Source organism: Hippocampus comes, unplaced genomic scaffold (assembly GCF_001891065.2).
Source record: "Hippocampus comes isolate QL1 unplaced genomic scaffold, H_comes_QL1_v1.1 scaffold221, whole genome shotgun sequence".
NCBI lineage: Eukaryota > Metazoa > Chordata > Actinopteri > Syngnathiformes > Syngnathidae > Hippocampus > Hippocampus comes.
The window spans coordinates 217,250-237,506 of NW_017806070.1; the positions used below are offsets into that span (position 1 = coordinate 217,250).

The 20,257-nt window shown below is 40.9% G+C and overlaps 2 protein-coding genes across 3 annotated transcripts in view; both read left to right on the top strand.

Annotated features, from left to right (window-relative positions):
* syt14a (synaptotagmin XIVa) overlaps nt 1–8,393 on the top strand; it is a 61,857-nt gene extending 53,464 nt beyond the window's left edge. Inside the window, exons 8-9 of one of the 2 annotated variants that reach the window (XM_019893843.1) lie at nt 2,998–3,054; nt 7,519–8,393. In XM_019893843.1, coding sequence (XP_019749402.1) covers nt 2,998–3,054; nt 7,519–7,832 — 371 coding nt within the window. In that variant the 3' untranslated portion in view covers nt 7,833–8,393. The remainder of the gene's footprint in view (nt 1–2,997; nt 3,055–7,518) is intronic. The other variant, XM_019893844.1, reaches the window with a different exon arrangement.
* A 9,697-nt stretch (nt 8,394–18,090) lies between these two features.
* The window catches only part of sertad4 (SERTA domain containing 4), a 41,098-nt gene continuing 38,931 nt past the window's right edge, over nt 18,091–20,257 (top strand). Inside the window, exon 1 of the mRNA XM_019893845.1 lies at nt 18,091–18,492. The gene's annotated coding sequence lies outside the window, so the exon portion shown is untranslated. The remainder of the gene's footprint in view (nt 18,493–20,257) is intronic.

Below are 20,257 nucleotides of genomic sequence, written 5' to 3' on the forward strand. Positions count from 1 at the left end.
CCTCATATTGTTGTGTGGTCTCCAGTTGTGGATTCACCTGGATATTCTGAACAGTCTGGATGTTGTGGGGCCGTGATGGTTATCAGGCCTTTGCAACATTACGTGGACAGTGTCTCTGGATGAGAGGACCAGGGTGGTGGTCCCCCTTTTTAGTGGGACTCCTCAACCTCCCTGATAAGGTCTATTCAGGTATGCTGGACCTCTCCATCGTTCATAAGGGAAATTGAAGTTTAGTTTCAGGAACAACGGTGTGGTTTTCGTCCTGGCTGTGGAATAGCTTGCCCTACGCCCTTGACAGGATTCTGGCGGCTGCATGGGAGATCGCCTAATTTGTCAACTAATGTGCTTTGTGTATTTGGAGAATGTGTTCAACCGTATCCCTCAGGGAGTCCTGTGGAGGGTGCGCTGGGGGATCTTCGATACTTGTACGATCGGGGTCAAGAGTTTGGGCCTTATTGCCGTGAGTAAGAGATTAATTTCAAGTGAGGGTTGGACGCCACAAGACCATCTGTTGTCTCTGATTCTGTTCAGTATCTTTATAGACAGTATTTCTAAGCGCAACTGAGACATGAAGGGGTTCCAATTTATTGACCTCAATATTCTGTTTCTCAATTTTGTAGATGTTGTTCTGTTGGCTTTGTCATAATGTGACCTTCAACTCTAGTTGGAGCGGTTCCCAGCCAAAGAGTGAAGCAGTTGGGATGAAAATCACACCTCCAAATCTGACACCATGGTCCTCAGTTGGAAAAGGATGGACTGCCTTCTCCGGGTTGAATGATGTGATTCTACCCCAAAAGGTGGGGTTCAGGTTTTTGGGGTCTCATTCACAAATGAGGGAAGAATGGTGCAGGAAAATGAGTATAAAGAGGCCCTTAGAGATAGGATGAGAAGCTTGGTCAACGGGGTGGGACTCAAGAGTACATGTCCTGCTCCTCCACAACGAGAGGAGCCAAATGAGGGAGCTCTTGAATCTGCTTAGAATGCCTCTGTTTCTCAGCTGGCTTGGGTATGTCTTGGCATCCCTCTGAAAGAGCTGGATGGAATGGCTGAGGAAAGTGAAGTCTGGCCTTCTATGCTAAGGTTACCGTACCTGTGACCCAACCCTGGATTAGTGGAAGAAGTGGATGGATGGATGGATGGATGAATGAAAGAAAGTTTACTACGATCCAAGTTCTTGTTATTTAAACACATACTGTATGTGTAAATACACAAGTGTACATCTCTCCTTTTTCTCAACGCCAGCTGTGTTATGTTCTCGCTGTACAGTCTGGCTGTTAGTTGACCATCATATCCATGAGGTGCAATGTGGTTTTTATCCCGGTATGGAACACTGAGCCATCTCCATATACTCAGGTGGATACTGAAAGGTGCATCGGATTTGCCCAACCAGTCCACACGTACTTTATGAATATGGAAAATCCATTGGGCTTTGTTGCTGGGCATTGGCCAAATGCAAAGTGGGGTTCTTAATACTTGATCGAACGGTGTCCGTCAAGTGAGGGTTGAATGCAATGTGAGGTTAACAGATGGAAATACTGTATGCTGTGCCATAGTGATTGCTGTTTTGGACTGTTGCGGTGATGTGATAGCTCTCGAGTGATTCTGTTCTTACCCTCGCATATGGTTACAAACTTTGGGTCTTGACCAAAAGGACAAGATCACAAATACAAGCAGCTCCATTTGTTTCCTTTATAAGGTGTCTGGACAAACTGTAAGCGATTAGGATGTGCTGCTCCTTTCACAGTGACCAGTGTGCCCTCTGAGGGGGTGGTACAGGTTCCCTCCTTGGGGAAGTAATCCAGGCATGTCCAACTGGGAGGACGCCTCTGACCAGACCTGTGTCAAACCAGTGTTGCTGATGAATGTGGCCAGACAGAGAAGTCTGGACCTCCCTGCTCGTGCTGGCCGTCCCAGCATAGGATTGTGGATGGATGCATAGACGTCTTAGCAACATATTTATTTGAGCTAAAATCTGATTCTATTAAGATATTTGGTTTGATCCCTTGTTTTGGATCATTTTCTTGCTGGTCTCCACAGTTGGTTTTGAGGCATCTAAGCAGCATGTTCGGTCTGAAAGGTCCTCTTAGGTACAGTGGTACCTCTACGTACAAAATTTATTGGTTCAGGAAGAAATTTCTTAACTATAAAATTTGTAAGTAGAGACACATTTTCCATGTAAATGTCCTAATCCGTTCCAAGCGCCCCCAAAATTCAGACATACATGTTTTATAAAGCATAAAAATGCATCAAAATATGTAGCAAATACATGTTACAATTAGATTGTTGCACAATGATAGTTGTGCATAATGTAAAAAACAATGAATAAAGAATAAAAACCATGGTTATTTAACTTTTAACTGCGCCCTCATTGCTTTTTTCCCCTCTTTAGTTCATGCTCTCTCTCAGAAGTGGTTTTTGCCTGGCATTTTGTGAAGAACTAATCCAAGGATGTTTGCTTTTGTCGGCTTTTAACAATCCTTCAAAAATGTCCAAGGCAAAAATCAGTATAGAACACTTTTTCTGGGTGATTCACATTTATGTAAAACTATCGGAACGCTTCATGGCCCGAGGGGCGAATGACGAGCACGCTGCATAGAAACATATCTATCTACACACAAAGATATACGGTAAGAGGTCCCTCTTAGCCAATGGGATGCCAGGATGATGCTCGGTAATAGCCAATGGCAGAGCAGCTTTAACTGTGCTGTGTTCAGGAAACTGAGCTGCGAGTATTTTTGCCTTTTGTATCTTGAAATTTTTTTCGTAACAAGAGGCAATGTTTTCCTGTTGAGACGGGTCGTAACTTGAACATTTTGTATGAAGAGACATTCGTAAGTAGGAGGTACCCCTGTACTTGGTGTCATGTTCTGTATTTTTTTTTTACTGTTTTTCTTCCCTTGCATCTTTTGCCTATGCCTAAAAGTTTGTCATCCTTTACCACCTATTTGACACTTTCGTTCGCTGTTTTTCTTACTGCTGCCCAACCCTTGTTGTCAGATGGGCTGTTCTGTTGTCTTAAACACTTGATAGGTGGACAGGTTTATATTATCAGAGGTGAGTGTTTATCCCTGCTTCAAATTACACACGTTTCAATGTTTTCAATACGCCTTCATGGATGTAGATAATCAAGCAACTAATGGATTCGTTGACAAGTGTTGAATCGGGCCTCATTTTAAAAGCTTGAATTATTGAATTCGATTTTTGTCCACTCATCCATGAAGACGAGTGCTCATTTTCAACCTGAAAGCTTCCGAGCATGTAGCCACTTCCCTCACGCCTATGTTTTCTCATCATGCCTGCAATCCATGACTGTTAACACATTTCTTTCTGGTTCAATCCAGTTTACTTAATGATTGGCTTAACTGTGTACTTTGGCATGGCTTGGCTCTAAATATATTCTTTTTCAGTTGTGGATAGAGCACACAAAACCTAAAACAGGAGTGTCGTGTTTTTGTAGAGCATTAAGATTGATGGTTTTCATACTATTCAGCAATCATAAATTAATAGGGTTTACTGAATGTAACAAATGAGAAGCATTGGCATTATACTGGTTGTACACTATTCCTGAATAGCATCTTTACAAGACTGTGTCGTCATATTTTTAAATCTAGGAAATAGTCACATCCGACGATACAGATCAAATATCTTTGTGCAAAATCTTCATGTATAACTTGATTGACTTTTTGTGTCTTTCAAAAGGGAAAGCAGCTTGGTGTTTCAAATTTCAAAACAGTAGCAAGCCTGCATGTCAAGTAAATCATCAGTTGCAGCCCCTTCATTCAGCAACAATACTAAAGTGCCTTGCATCGCCGTGACTGACCACTTCAGACATCCACAGCTCTTCAGAGCCCATTCAGCAGCCGTCAAAAAAGAAATCAAGGCAATTTTTTTCCCCCACAGTGCTTTTATGCCAAAGAGAGCGACTGAATGTATCTTTCAAGGCCGTGAGCCGAGTTATTGAAAGGCAGCTGGCACTCGACGGTGTGAAAGCCTGAGCTATTAATTCCGTTGACTCCCTCCTAGACAAGGACTGCAACACACAGCTTTATTGTGATGTCTTAGATGAGGGGCAAAACACTGTCTGAACCATTGTCATTATCTTGTTTACTTTCATTCCTGCCTTGTTTGCTTTCATTCAAATGTGTGGCTTCATTATACCCTCTTAGGTACAGTGGTACCTCTACGTACAAAATTTATTGGTTCAGGAAGAAATTTCTTAACTATAAAATTTGTAAGTAGAGACACATTTTCCATGTAAATGTCCTAATCCGTTCCAAGCGCCCCCAAAATTCAGACATACATGTTTTATAAAGCATAAAAATGCATCAAAATATGTAGCAAATACATGTTACAATTAGATTGTTGCACAATGATAGTTGTGCATAATGTAAAAAACAATGAATAAAGAATAAAAACCATGGTTATTTAACTTTTAACTGCGCCCTCATTGCTTTTTTCCCCTCTTTAGTTCATGCTCTCTCTCAGAAGTGGTTTTTGCCTGGCATTTTGTGAAGAACTAATCCAAGGATGTTTGCTTTTGTCGGCTTTTAACAATCCTTCAAAAATGTCCAAGGCAAAAATCAGTATAGAACACTTTTTCTGGGTGATTCACATTTATGTAAAACTATCGGAACGCTTCATGGCCCGAGGGGCGAATGACGAGCACGCTGCATAGAAACATATCTATCTACACACAAAGATATACGGTAAGAGGTCCCTCTTAGCCAATGGGATGCCAGGATGATGCTCGGTAATAGCCAATGGCAGAGCAGCTTTAACTGTGCTGTGTTCAGGAAACTGAGCTGCGAGTATTTTTGCCTTTTGTATCTTGAAATTTTTTTCGTAACAAGAGGCAATGTTTTCCTGTTGAGACGGGTCGTAACTTGAACATTTTGTATGAAGAGACATTCGTAAGTAGGAGGTACCCCTGTACTTGGTGTCATGTTCTGTATTTTTTTTACTGTTTTTCTTCCCTTGCATCTTTTGCCTATGCCTAAAAGTTTGTCATCCTTTACCACCTATTTGACACTTTCGTTCGCTGTTTTTCTTACTGCTGCCCAACCCTTGTTGTCAGATGGGCTGTTCTGTTGTCTTAAACACTTGATAGGTGGACAGGTTTATATTATCAGAGGTGAGTGTTTATCCCTGCTTCAAATTACACACGTTTCAATGTTTTCAATACGCCTTCATGGATGTAGATAATCAAGCAACTAATGGATTCGTTGACAAGTGTTGAATCGGGCCTCATTTTAAAAGCTTGAATTATTGAATTCGATTTTTGTCCACTCATCCATGAAGACGAGTGCTCATTTTCAACCTGAAAGCTTCCGAGCATGTAGCCACTTCCCTCACGCCTATGTTTTCTCATCATGCCTGCAATCCATGACTGTTAACACATTTCTTTCTGGTTCAATCCAGTTTACTTAATGATTGGCTTAACTGTGTACTTTGGCATGGCTTGGCTCTAAATATATTCTTTTTCAGTTGTGGATAGAGCACACAAAACCTAAAACAGGAGTGTCGTGTTTTTGTAGAGCATTAAGATTGATGGTTTTCATACTATTCAGCAATCATAAATTAATAGGGTTTACTGAATGTAACAAATGAGAAGCATTGGCATTATACTGGTTGTACACTATTCCTGAATAGCATCTTTACAAGACTGTGTCGTCATATTTTTAAATCTAGGAAATAGTCACATCCGACGATACAGATCAAATATCTTTGTGCAAAATCTTCATGTATAACTTGATTGACTTTTTGTGTCTTTCAAAAGGGAAAGCAGCTTGGTGTTTCAAATTTCAAAACAGTAGCAAGCCTGCATGTCAAGTAAATCATCAGTTGCAGCCCCTTCATTCAGCAACAATACTAAAGTGCCTTGCATCGCCGTGACTGACCACTTCAGACATCCACAGCTCTTCAGAGCCCATTCAGCAGCCGTCAAAAAAGAAATCAAGGCAATTTTTTTCCCCCCCAGTGCTTTTATGCCAAAGAGAGCGACTGAATGTATCTTTCAAGGCCGTGAGCCGAGTTATTGAAAGGCAGCTGGCACTCGACGGTGTGAAAGCCTGAGCTATTAATTCCGTTGACTCCCTCCTAGACAAGGACTGCAACACACAGCTTTATTGTGATGTCTTAGATGAGGGGCAAAACACTGTCTGAACCATTGTCATTATCTCGTTTACTTTCATTCCTGCCTTGTTTGCTTTCATTCAAATGTGTGGCTTCATTATACAATGGAGAGAAGAAGTAGTCACACCCCTGTTCAATTGCCAGGTTTTTGTGATACAAAAAAATTAGATCCAAGATAAATCATCACCATTAGAAGAAGACTCATCGGTCTTTGTCATCATACACCAAATTTTGCCTCTGCATTCGATTGGTCACATGAGTGGACAAAGGCAAACAGGGGATTACATAAGCACCCAGGCAGCAGTTCAGGTTATTGCTGTCTTGCCGAAGGGCACCACAGCAGTGCATCCATAGGATGTTGCGGGTTGGGTGTTCCTGAACCGGGGCCCCACAGTGGCAGGCGATGACGATCTTAACCACTTGGCCATGGCTGCCCCATTCATGTCGTAACCTGTAAAATTAAATTGAGAAAAACATAATTATTCATTAAATTAATAAGTAATGTGGTTGCATAATGGTGCACACCCTCGAATAAGTGTGGCTGTCTTCAGAATCAATTATTAACATTCACATTCATGTTATATGGGAATCAGCACACATCTGACAGTATTTAAAGTGCCTCTCATTAACCCCAAATAAAGTTGAGTAAGCTTTTCTCGATATTTTTTTTCTTTCTTACAGTCCTGTGCTAACACTGACTGCTGTTTTGTCTTGTCTAAAGACCGAGTTCAACCAAAAGAAAAAAACAAACCCAAGCATGATGCTGCCACCACCACGCATCCCTGTTGGTCTGGTTGTAAGCAGTGTTGTGTGCTCCAAACATACTTTTTAGAATTATGGCCAAACAGTTCAATCAAGCATTAAAAAAAAAGTGAAAAAGAGCAGTTTATTCTCATAGGACTGTTGCCACTATTATCATCTTTTTATCAATAATCATCTGTTTTAGCAGTAGAAGATTCTTATCCTCTACCTCCAGGAAGATACATTGGTAGATTTTTTTTTAGTCCATTTTATCATTAAAAGTATGTTCAGGTTAGACAGTTGCATAGCAACAAGACCGAAAAAAGGCTTCTTGTGCCCTTTGAGCGCTTGTCTTATGAGGAACACTTCGTTTTCAAGCAGGAGGAAAACAGCCTATACACTTGTGATCTCAGACACCAACTGCTGCGGCATTAGTGGGCGCAAATGATTTGTGGGAATAATGTGTCTTATTTTTCATGCAGAGGATTTCATTCAGGCAATTGAGAGACATAATGATTTTGCACAAATGACCGATTCCTTTAGTTAGATGAATTGCTGCATCATTTAATGTTTGTTTGTGTATATGTCGACAAACGATATGTGCCTCTAATGGTCCATTTCTGTATTTCTTTGCTCTTTGTTCAGACACGTACGTTAAGCTGACCTTACTGAATTCCATGGGCCACGAGATGTCCAAGTGTAAAACATCTATCTGTCGAGGCCAACCCAACCCAACCTACAAAGAGACATTTGTCTTCCAGGTTGCCCTTTTCCAGCTATCGGATGTAACACTCATTCTCTCCGTCTACAACAAACGCAGTATGAAACGCAAGGAGATGATTGGCTGGATCTCTCTGGGGCTCAACAGCTCTGGGGAGGAAGAGCTCACCCACTGGACTCTGATGAAAGAGTCCAGAGGACAGCAGGTTTGCCGCTGGCACATTCTGTTAGAGTCCTAGCTGTACTATAAACGTACACAGGAATATGACCACAAACCTTCCGCACTGGTCAATTGAGCAGGGTCAAAACAGATGGGAGCAAATGGGACTCAACTCAAGCTGAATCAACCACTACTCACTTTTGAATTCTAATCAAATTAATTGCAAGCTAGAAAGACGCAAATATCCTGTGCTCTGAGAAAATGTGCAAAGCCTTTACATCAGGGGTGCCCAACCTTTTTTGACCGAAGATCTACATTTCAAGAAACCAACCTCCCAAAGTGGACCTGTTACCGCACATGAATGCCTATACACACTAACAAGCACACTCCCACCCATGGGCACGTATGCACGCACGCGCTAATGCCATGATGACCAAGAGCCGTATTGGCCCCTAAAGTGAACGAAACAGAAAAATTAAGTAGATACAATAGTTTGGGAGTTTGTGAAAAGGAGATCACTGCCTACCTCAGTAGAGACCTGACACGGAGGCATCGGACACACAGCGTGTGAAGTGCAGAAACTATCGTAGGTCACTGTGTTCATGATCGTTGCTCACGTGTACCGTTTTAAAATGCTGCTCCTGGGGCTCTAGATTCTCATTCTTTGCCAGTGCCATCTGTGAATTGCAGATGAAACAAACTTTGAAGGAGAAGAATAAAAACAAACGATACATTGGGACAGCTGTGATCACAAGCTGCAATTGCAGACTGCTGACAGCTTCCGCTGATGTAGGTCACTGTAGGTTAAAGGTGACCTGCTTTTTTATTTTATTTTTTAAATACTTTTTTGTGAAAGTGAAACCAATTGGATGCAGTGTACGCTAACGCAAAAATATATACAGTAATATGAATAACACGCACACAGACACACGTGTGCCCCCTCCCCCCACATTTCCCCCTGCAAACCGGTCCCCCGGTTACCGGTCGATCATGATCAACTGGTTGGGCACCCTTGATTTACATGATTCAAAAATTACAGTGGAACCTCCAAGGTTGAATTTTCCCGAGCATTGTTTTATGTTACATTCTAAGATGTGGAGGACACGTCATACACACTCCGATTTTTTAGGGCTAATTTAAAAGGTTTATGTATTTCAATTGCACATAAGATTTCCATCCATTTAAATGACTTAAATATATATTGCCAGCCAAATGTAAATGAAACAATTAAGAATGAGAGTTATGTCAAATATCTAATACATGAAATGTTGTGAATAAACAATGACAGATCGATATATTCAGCATTAGTAGATTCAACGTGTTTCAAACACTTAAGAAAGAGTAGATCTATTGGACGCACCATTTTCGCATTTAGGGTACGACAGCGCGCCAACTTCGGCATAGCAATAAATTTGATCGCATCAAACGCTTTAAAATATACTTGCCTTCTGCTGGAATGACGTCAAGTTATCATAAAGGATGCATTACATTTTGTAGCATATAGTCATATACCATACGACTTCACAATGTTACGACAGTGTCACAAAGTAGCAGTTATAGCGAATGCGGACACTTGTTCCGGCAGTTGGAATAAAGACCGTTAGCAAAACATATTGTCGTACTCACATTCTCAGACACAACATTCTAACGACGAGGATGGATTTTCACTTTTTCTCCCCTCTCCTCGTTCCTCGCACTTCCTGGTGAACCACCAGTCCCTCGATCTCGCTGGTATGAATCTTTTCCGACGTATCTGGCGACGATTGGACTAAACGAGGCGAGCGATGCTTGGCGAACAGCTATGCCAGTGCACAACTTGGGCAGCGAGGGACAGCGCATTTTTCGTCGTGTCTGAGCTGCGCAGACATATGCAGACTGTATCGCCTTCTATCATGTCATACTTAAAAGATCGATGTACTGTATCAAAATTAGCAAGTAGCATCCCCAGCAACTTTTGCAGGAAAGATAATGATCAGGGGCGTCATGAAATGGAAGACCAAATGAATTTACTGTGCAACAAAATTAGGCACAAGACGTAAGTTAACACGAACAACGATTATAACACAACAAGAAGTACAAAAACAAGAAGTAACATTCATTGCTAAAGCTCGCAGTTTGCTCTAACCAAAATGTGCAAACGTATTTTCAAACGTTCTCGCAAATATGTTCAAATGTAATTGTAGGCTAGATGCTACAAGCATTTTTCCCCATTATGCCATGGGTATTGATGCTCACATCACGGATTTTGGCAAGTAAAAAAAAAAAAAAAAGCTCACATCATGGATTTTGGCAAGTAAAAAAAAAAAAAAAATTTCAAATGCAATTTGTCTTTTTCCTTTTTGCCTACATTAAACCAACAAGCGTTTGAAAATGAATCAAGTAAACATCGTCTATTAGTATTGCATTTTGCCTACATTCAACCAACGCATTTGAAAATGAATCAAGTAAACATCGTCTATTAGTAATTTTATGGTGAATGATCTACGTTCGGCATTGTTTTTCCATAATGCCACGAGATACTGACTTGCGCATACCCAATCAATAGTCAAACCCTTGTGGGATTATGGGAAAAATGCTACGCTTGTAGCATCTAGCCTACAATTAGGTTTGAACGTATTTGCGAGTACGTTCGATCATACTCGCAGATAGTATTTGCCACTCAAATATTTTTGCTCCATGCTTCCATAGATTTGAATGAATCTAAATAAATTCTCAAAAATGTGGGATTTCAATAACACTAAATAGCTAAAAATAATGAAAAAGAAACTATGCCAACGTCCGTTTCTACTACCATTTTTAGTTTGACCATCACGTGTTTCATCTCACCACCTGTATCCTTTCTGTGGTGACATCACAAACAAATACACGCGCATAAGCACAAAAGTCAAAGAAAAAGAAAAGCACACTTAATACTTAACTCTTTCATTCCACAAGACGTACTTGTACGTCTTTTTAAAATTAGGCCCCGCCTACCAAGGACTTACTTGTACGTCCAAGTCTTTTATTTGCATCATAGAGAGGAGGAGGGTCTGATGCAATCTGTGAATGAGAATAAGCCATTTGCATTGTAAAAAAAGCGACCAGTAGGTGGCAGTGATCCCTCACATGCTTGAAATGCATGCTTTTACAAAAAGCTCTTTTTCTGTTTTTTGCCCAGGAATCGCTATTTTCATGAAACTTAGCCATTTTGTAATGCCGATTGCTGAAGAATGGAAAAAGATAGAAACAAAAGTTTTTTTTCTGCTGAAAGAAGAGAGTCCAAACTTTATTTTGGTAGGCTCCATGTGTATATAGCATTAGAACCAAATATTCCGTGGGCCTTGCAAGATCAGTCAAATTCCAGTAAAACGCTGGGATTGAGGGCGTTGCTCCAGTGAAAATGGCTGGGATTGAATGAGTTAAAGACGCTCACTAAAGTGACAGATATTCTGATGTCTTTTATGTCTGAACATTTTTGGCAGGGAAATTCAAGCAAAACTTCGGAATTTTGGAGAGTAACTTTCGAGGTTCCACTGTATTGTTCGACTTCTTTTCTTTTGTTAATTCACAATATCTCAGTTTGGGATATTTAAAGCCAACACTGCCAACCCATGTCAACTTTGTTTTATCCCAGATTTGTGTAAGAAAACAAACAGTGAAAGCGATGACACAAACAAAACAATCTGGTGTCACCGACAGGATGTCGTGTTAATGTATTGAAGTCATTACTTTACAGCTAACATATGATGCATTCAAAAAAAAAACCCAAAAGCTTCCTAGATGTCTTTGGAATTTCAGCAAAATACTCCATGGATAAATAATTTGAGCGTAATCTGCACCTTCTTTTTTGAGCCTCACAGAAAACAGGATTTGAGGCGGATGTCCGGTCTCATGCAAATGAGCCACTGATCCCTCGGCTGTGGACTGTGCGACAAAAATACCTGCAGCTTTGTGTTGCCATGATGATTGCAAAGGATGGAGCAACTTGCGAGACAAGTCCCATAAAGACATTCAAAAGATCAATTGTATTTTGCTGGAAGGAGGCGGAACGTCATCGCCGTGCGGCTGAATTACATTCGCCTATTCGTGTGCGGATCTGTGTATCTGGCATATGCAGCGGATTTATCGGCAAACACAAAGGGCCCGCAGACATGTTGAATCTAGCATTCATGTCATAGCCGTTAAAGCGATATTCCGGACCTACGTTTTCGTCCATGATCGACACGATGAGACCAATGAAGTGTTGAATGAATATTCTTCTGAAAGAAGGCCATTTTTGAACAGCTTCCATTCTTAATGATGCCAACTCTGGTGCTATGTGGCCGCTTTGCTGCTCACAAAGAATTCCTTGCCTCATGGCCTCATCCTTTTGGAGTTTTCTGTAAAAGAAACCAAATCATAAACGAGGGTGCTGCATGATTACTGGCACATTATACAGCACTCCACACTCTGTACTGTGAGGACAATTTAAAAAAATAAATACAGTCATACCTCGGTTTTCAACCATAATCCGTTCCAGAAGGCTGTTCGAAAACCGATTTGTTCGATAACCGAAACCATGCTCTTTTAAAAAAAAAAATCTCTATTGAACACGTCTGTTCACAATGGAACACTACACGAGGAAGTGTCACTTCCTCGTCTACCCGAGGAAGCATCACTTCCTCGGTTAAGGAAGGCGAGAGGAGTCAAGTGGCGCATTCAAGTGCGCTCAGTTTGGTCGCGAACCGATTTTCGTTCGTAATCCGAGGCATTAAAAACTCGAAATTTTTGGCCGAAAACCAATTTGGTCAAGAACAGAGACATTCGAAAACCGAGGTTTGACTGTACAGTGATCCCTCACTTATCGCCCGTTAATGGGGATCAAGAACCGGCACAATAAGTGAAAAACCGGAAAGGAGGGTTTGCTACCACCCCCCCCCCCCCCCCCGCCCAGGAAATTTTGTTTAAGTGTATGTGGGTACCAGCATGTTTAAAATAGTAATTAACGTTCATCAGCGGTGCCTTCTGAGAAAGGCGAAGAGACTTACGTTGGTGACGTAGAAGGCTCTCACTTGACGTTCTGATGGTGTAGCCACCGTTAGCCTCCAGCTAGCTCCTAGCCAGCTATCCCCGCGCAGCCGATGTGTTTATGATAAGACAATTAATCGGGATTGATGAGGAAGAGGCGAAGAGAGACGTGCAGCTGTTTGACAAGCCCAAATCCCCCTCCCCTCCGTCGCGCACATAGCAAACACAACAGAAGAGAGAGAAAAATAAACACGATGTACTGCAATAAATGAAGCGCGATATCGCGAGGGATCACTGCAGATGAATAAAAATACCTTATGGAAAGGCCACTTTCTCATGTCATGTACAGACACACAGAAAGTACACAATAATCTTTACCGTTCCTGCGCTTGTAACAAAAGCTTGCGTGCGCGCAGTGTTTACAGTGGTGTGTGCGTGTGTTAGGAAATATGCTATACCTACATATATTTTTTTGTAATCATTCTTATTTGGAAAATAATAACCCACTTCTTAGTTGTTTGCGGTGTCCTGAATGCAAACTAAATGTTTTCTTTCTATTTTTGTACCAATTATTATGGGGAAGAAAATGTATTTGGACACTTCTTCAAAACTGTTATGCAGTCCTGCATCTGAATTGATGTCATAACATTGACATCATTGATTTATTCGTTTGGTTTTTGTGAAGAATAGTTGGCATTTTTCTGAGGTTATTCCCTCCAGAGTGAGATGGCATCTGGCTTTGTCTTGAAGGCTTCATGTTGATTTTCTCTATGAACGGAAGCACGGTTAGCATCGATCGTTCCGAAAAAAACCACAGTGTAAAAAAAAAAAAAAAAAAAGACGTGGAACGGAACTTTATGTAATTTACAGAGCCAATAGCAGTCACTGGCTGTAATTTATTCATGTAATGATTGATTATATATCTTGGGTGACTTCATGAAAAATGTGGTTCCATCAAGAGAACTTCTCTTTTTTCCATCTTTCTGGGACAACTTGCCTCTTCTTCAATGCTCTCTAAGTTTTTTTATTCATGAGGGTCGGTCATGATTTTCCTGAAATTTTGTCACCTCCATTGAGGAAACGATTTTGCCATCATCCACTTCACTCTAGTTGTCTTTTGTGGTCTTCCAGAACATTTGATGCTCTTGAGCTTAAATTCAACTCATTTCAGCTGTTTTTGTTTCCATGAATTCATTGGTTCCAAATTAAGGTACCTTAAATTGTACTCTGCATTCAAAATGAATGGGAAACTGAAAAAAACGCGGGGTCCTCCTGAACATGAATTTAGAGCGCATTTGTCCTTTATTCAACCCCTGGCAAAAAATGATGGAATCACCGTCTCAGAAGATGTTCATTCGGTTGTTTGAGTTTGTGGAAATGAAGCAGAGCAGAAAAATGACATCAAACTTAAATAATTTCAAATGGCTGGCTTTCAGAAACATGAAAATAAATCAGGGGATTGGGGGCGGAGTGGCAGCCAGGAACAATTACTTGTTTAGAGCAAGCATAGGGAAACATTATGGGATCACTCAATTTTGAGGAAAAAAACAATGGAGTCATGAAAACAAGAACAGAACACTTCAGCACAGAGCACTCGCACTTGGTTGGCTTTTCTAACAGCTTGGCATGGACTTAATGAGTGATCAACAGTCCTCCTCATCAATCTGGCCCCAACTTTCTCAACTGTATTTATAGAGCACTTTCAAACAACCACCACTATCTATAAAGTGCTGTACATGGAGCAGACATCATATATACAACAACAAACAATAAAACAATAAATTCATAACAAAGACAGTAAAAAGCACAAAAACATCCATCCTTCCATCTTCCGATCTGCTTTATCCTCACAAGGGTCGCGGGGGGTGCTGGACCCTATCCCAGCTGACTTCGGGCAATAAGAGGGGGGGCACTCCGGACTGATTGCCTGCCAATCACAGGGCACACAGAGACGAACAACCATCCGCGCTCACACACACACCTAGGGACAATTTAGAGGGTTCAATCAGCCTGCCATGCATGTTTTTGGAATGTGGGAGGAAACCGGAGTACCCGGAGAAAACCCACGCAGGCCCGGGGAGAACATGCAAACTCCACACAGAAAGGCCGGAGCCGGGATTGAACCCACGACCTTTGCACTGTGACGTTGGAACCACTGGATCACCAACAAAAGCGAGTTTTGAGACGAATTTTAAAGATGGGCAGTGAGGGGGCTCGCTGAACGTTCAGTGGGAGGTCATTCCGAAGAGAGGGAGCAGCAACGGAAAAGACTCAATCCCCTCTGAGCTTCCGCTTATTTCTTGGTACCTCTAATAATGTTTGGTCCACAGAACTAATTTGAAAAAAAATAATAGGAACTTAAAAGAAGAACACTAAAATGTATTGGGAGCCAGTGAAGGGATACCAGAGTAGAATTTTGTGCTCCCTCTTACAAGTACCAGTCAAGAGGCGTGCAGCAGCATTCTGGACCAACTGGAGACGCTTAATGGAGGATTGGCCGACTCCAAATTAAAGTGCGCTACGGGAATCCAACCAAGATGTGACAAAGGAATGAATTACTGTTTCAAAGTGCTGTTGAGAAGGAGAGGCTTCACTTTAGCTAGCTGCCTAAGATGAAAGAAGCTGGATTTAACAACGGCACTAATTTGCCGGTCCAATTTAAAATCACTGTCCACTTTAAGACCCAAGTTTTAGACTGTTGGCTTAAGATAAGGAGCCAGGGGGCCCAGGTCTACAGGATGGGATCTACAAGGGCCACTGGGACCAAACACAATCACTTCTATCTACTTTTCATTGAAATTCAAGAAATTTAGTGACATCCAGGTCTTGATTTCTTCCAGGCAGGATAAAAGTGGATTCAATGAGAAACTTTCTCAGATTGCTTTTGCCAGATCAGCTCCGCAGGTTGGAGCCTTGTCATGGACCGTTTTCTTCAACTCCAACAAAGATTTTTAATTGGATTGAGATGCCAGGTTGGAGCCTTGTCATGGACGTTTTCTTCAACTCCAACAAAGATTTTTAATTGGATTGAGATGCCAATTCTTTGCAGGCCATCACATTGGCCTTATTGTGTCATTCGTCAAAGAAGGTTTTCTGAGTTTTTGCTCTATGTGTCGATGCATTTTCATCTTGAAAAATGATTTATCATGAAATGTCCTTTCAATGGTTGGCATAAGTGTCCCAAATGTCAACGCGTACTTTTATTACGTGAAGATGTCACGACAGTGATCTCCCAAATGCTGTCAACTGACTCAATGGCTGTGGAAATGTGCATGTTTTTTTTTTCCAGGCACTCGTCTTCTTAAATCTTACGGCAACGGCACCAGACACAAGTTTCAGCACCATCACCTTGCCCAATGCAGATTTGTGATTCATCAATGTGTGACTTCCATCTAGTCATCCACAATCCGCGATCATTTCTCCTTTGTTCATTGTATTTTTTTTTTCTATTCAGATGTTAATAATAGCTTTTGTTTCACTTTTCTGTCCCATTTCATTTCCAACAATCTAAACAAGTGAATGAAAATCCTCTCAGTCTGGTGATTGCCTCATTTTTGCCAGGGGTGGTATCGGTAACTCCATTCAAAAATGCCATAAATTCCTGACAGCAACTCTTCTGCCACAATCCTCAAAGTCAAGTTGAAAGTCTCCACTCTAATAACATCTTTCAGATAAGGGATGAATGGATTGATGTCGTGATATACTGTATAGGCCAATGTCAAGCGCACAAAAGCACACATATATAACTATGAGAGCCTTAGTTGGCAGAAAACATCATTTACACCTGGATAAATACTTATATTGAGAAAAAAAATCCCACGGATGAAATAAGATTGACACAATACACACGTTCCATTAAATGTCTGATATTGCAATCATTGCGTCTGTAAAAATATCTTAACACATTCCATTTGAGGTTTGCAGTGTTCACGTTTGACACAATTTAAAAAGCAAGCTTGTTTTTGTTTGCTCTGCCACCTCACCAAACTATAGCTGTGCTGCAGAAGGGCATCGGTGCCTTATTAGCTTACACAGCAGCCTGTGACGTGTTTGTTGATGTACTTGACTGCACCTAGAAATGTACTTTGTCTGTACTTTTTGATGTCATTTGTATTTTTTTTTAAGTTTGAGTTATTTGTGATAAAATCGAGGGTAAAAAAAAGTTGTGTGACGGCTGTTTTCATCAGACTTTGCCATGTTTTCTGCTTAGCGACATTGGAAAGTGCAACTTGTGCACTGCTCGGAAGTCCGCTACTGCGGGCAACGGGAACGAAGTGCGGGGCAATTTCAAAATGGGACGATGGAAAACTTGGAGTTCATTTTCGCGAGATGCTGTACACTGCATCACCACCAAGCAACCAACAGGTGGAGCAGACATGTCAATTTACTTCGTTTGTCAGCGTTGGCTCATTAAAATGTAATCAATGAGCTTCTGCCACAACTTTTTCAGTTGAAATCAAAATGTACAGAAAAGTCAGATTGCGTTAATCTACTAAAGTGTTGAAATATACCCCACATATTTTTGAATGTACAATTGTCGACCGATTTACATGGAGGATAATTAATCTTAAATCTTGTAATTAGTCGATGTACAAATAGATATTACATAAGATTAAGGGTCAATATAGTGCTTGGAAATATGTCTCCTGACACTGTGTCTCTGAATGCGCCTTTTCGAATGCTTTATCGTTGATCTTGACGTACATCAAAATCTGTGAACGTATCACAAGGTCAGTGTGTGACCACATGGTATTTTTTCTGTTCAAGACAAGTCTTTGTGATTTGATTGTGGCAAAAAAATGGCATTCACAATCACCTGCGTATTCGTGGTAAACGGAAAGAGAACCCAAGATCAGAAGGTTTTTTTTCATGCCGCACATTCCACAGCTCAACGCAGAACAAAGCGCTTGAGGGAAGAAATGCTGGAAAATAAGATTCAGTGGCTGCTTGCGGAATCGAGGAGGAAATGCAGAACAGATGAGAGGGTCTTGCTCCCTCCCCTGCTTTTGTCGGCCACATCCTTACAATCGTACCCATAATGAAAAAAAAGTGCAAGAATACCTTCGCTTGTTAGCGGAAATAAATGAAATACAAATAATATGAACAAAATAAAACAGATCCGGTTTAAATAAATAATCTATTTATCGTACTATAAAATGTACGAAACCCGACCTAAACTATCAATAATACGCGAGACAGAACTAATGAACATATGTTATTTTCAACTATGTCTTTGAACTTGGAATTTGTAAATAAATGATCGAAACAACAAACCAAAAACATGTCAGCTTTGTTTCTTTGGGACTCACAGCTGACAAGTTTGGCAAATTACGAGCGGTCCTCGAACGCTTCAGAGCAGCAGTTGACTTGAAGGGATGCGACTGCGACGCTGGTGTTGTTTTTCTCTTCTGCACATATTCACAAGAGCCGAGACGACAGCAGCACACGCGCCTTTGCTTGTCTCGGTAAAGCTCTGTGGACGCAATGACTAATTAATGACATATTTTTTTCCCTCCCTCATTGAGGAAACGGAAAACACCTTTTGGCCACAGTGGACGGCGCGTGAGGATTCTCTTGACTGTTCGTGTTTGGAAACGCACGCCAGTGCATTGTCGTTACTGCTTACGGTTTACACTTGAAACAACGGTTAGACTTTTTTTTCCCATTTTGGGAGCGTTTTATTGCTGCGCAAGGATTTCGTGCTCATCTGAAAAACAAGCGTGGAGGCAAATATCAAAAGGAATTCAACTCAGGTAAGCCAAAATAATTTAGGCTACGATCTCGCAAGACATTTAATGTCAATTACGAAGCTGTCATTGCTGTTATAGTTCTTGAAATGAAAGTTGCCCTCGTGTTTACACGTTTAATTGTTTTTCGGACTACGGTCTAATTATACAAATAATAGTGTTACTGACATATTTGAAGATTTCTTTGAAGCACTGCCGGCAATCTCTGTCAAAAATGGACATTGCTATCGACGGGGGTTGTTCTTTTGGCGTGCTAAACTGTGTCCACGTCTTCACCTGTCAAATGATGCAGTGTGAATCAGGTCAGTTAATAAGTACTGTACTGTGACATGACAGACTGGTTTAGGTTTAGTGCAATTTATTTGCTGACAACATTTCACTGTCCAGTGTCACTTGATGTCTATCGCTTTAAGGTCGTCATTGTAACTTCTGTAGGATTGGTTAGTCCAATTTGCGAAATCATTTTGTTCTCCAGAAAGCGATATATTCCTCAAAATATGACATGTTTTCGCTTCATCCAGAACAACACTTATTTCCTCAATCTAAGGGAGTCCACACACTTTATATTGTTCACGGTCAGAGATTGATATACGGTAAGTGCAAAAAAACGTGTTCACATTTTACAAATACCAGGTTTTGGTGATGTAAAAAAGAACATAAATCACTTAGAGAATACTTTTTCACCACAATCTGGAGAATTTGGGGAATACGTAAGAAAAAAAAAAGCACATTATGGTTGCACACTCTTTTTTGGGCTGTGTTCAGAATTATTATAAATATTACTATATTATTAGAAATATTCAAATTCGTGTTAAACTAATTAAAATGTCTCTTACTAATACCAAATAAATTGTTCCGATTTTAGCATTTTTTTTCCCTCACATTTTTCTATTGGCACAAGTCACGGTCTTCAGAGAGATTCCGCACAATCAGATGGGTGTCAATTGAAAAGAACTGGCCACCCCTCTAAAATTGCTGAAAAGACAAGAGGTAAAATGGTCGGGGAGGCTGAAGGAATTGCTGGTGAGGACTGCCTATTGAGTATGCAACAGCAATCACCCATCTTCCTTATGTCTGGGCTGTTGGGTTTGGTGGCCTATCATACATATAGGCATAGACCTGTCCCAAACATTTTGGTTTCTCGTGATCAATTTTTTTTGCAATTCAATCTAAAAATGCATTATTTTTGGGGAACTACGAACTCACCATTTGAACGCGCTCTGTAGTACATTGTTTGAGGTCAAATGAATTTTTTTTTCGAAATGAAATTATAATTCAACAGTAAAAGTACTTTTTGTCTTCACAAAAGAAGTAGCTACTTCTCTCTTCTTTGCTTTGGCAACATCAGAGGGCAAAGGAAGTGATGTCAGCCTTGCTGTTTAGCTAGATGTATGCCTCGGTAACGATTCTACAGTATTTATTTCAACAACTCTAGTTAACTCTCATAGTTGGGAGAAAATGTTTATGTCAAGAAAGTGTTCTAGTAATGTATTCACATTACTTTGAATTTCTCACAGAATAATGGGTGGTGTTCTTGTAAAATTTGCAGGGATGTGTTCCTCAAACCGGTCCTTGGCCTCGAGGACCGGCTCGAGGACCGAAGGTCGGTCCTTGGTCCTTGGCCTTGGCCTTGAGAGTCAATTCCTTGGCCTTGGCCTCGGCCTTGGGAGTCAAGTCCTTGGTCTTGGCCTTGGCCTCGGGTTGCCGGTCCTCGGACACAATGAGGGATTAGAGCCTCGATGTCCACAGGTATAAAGTGGGACCGAGGATC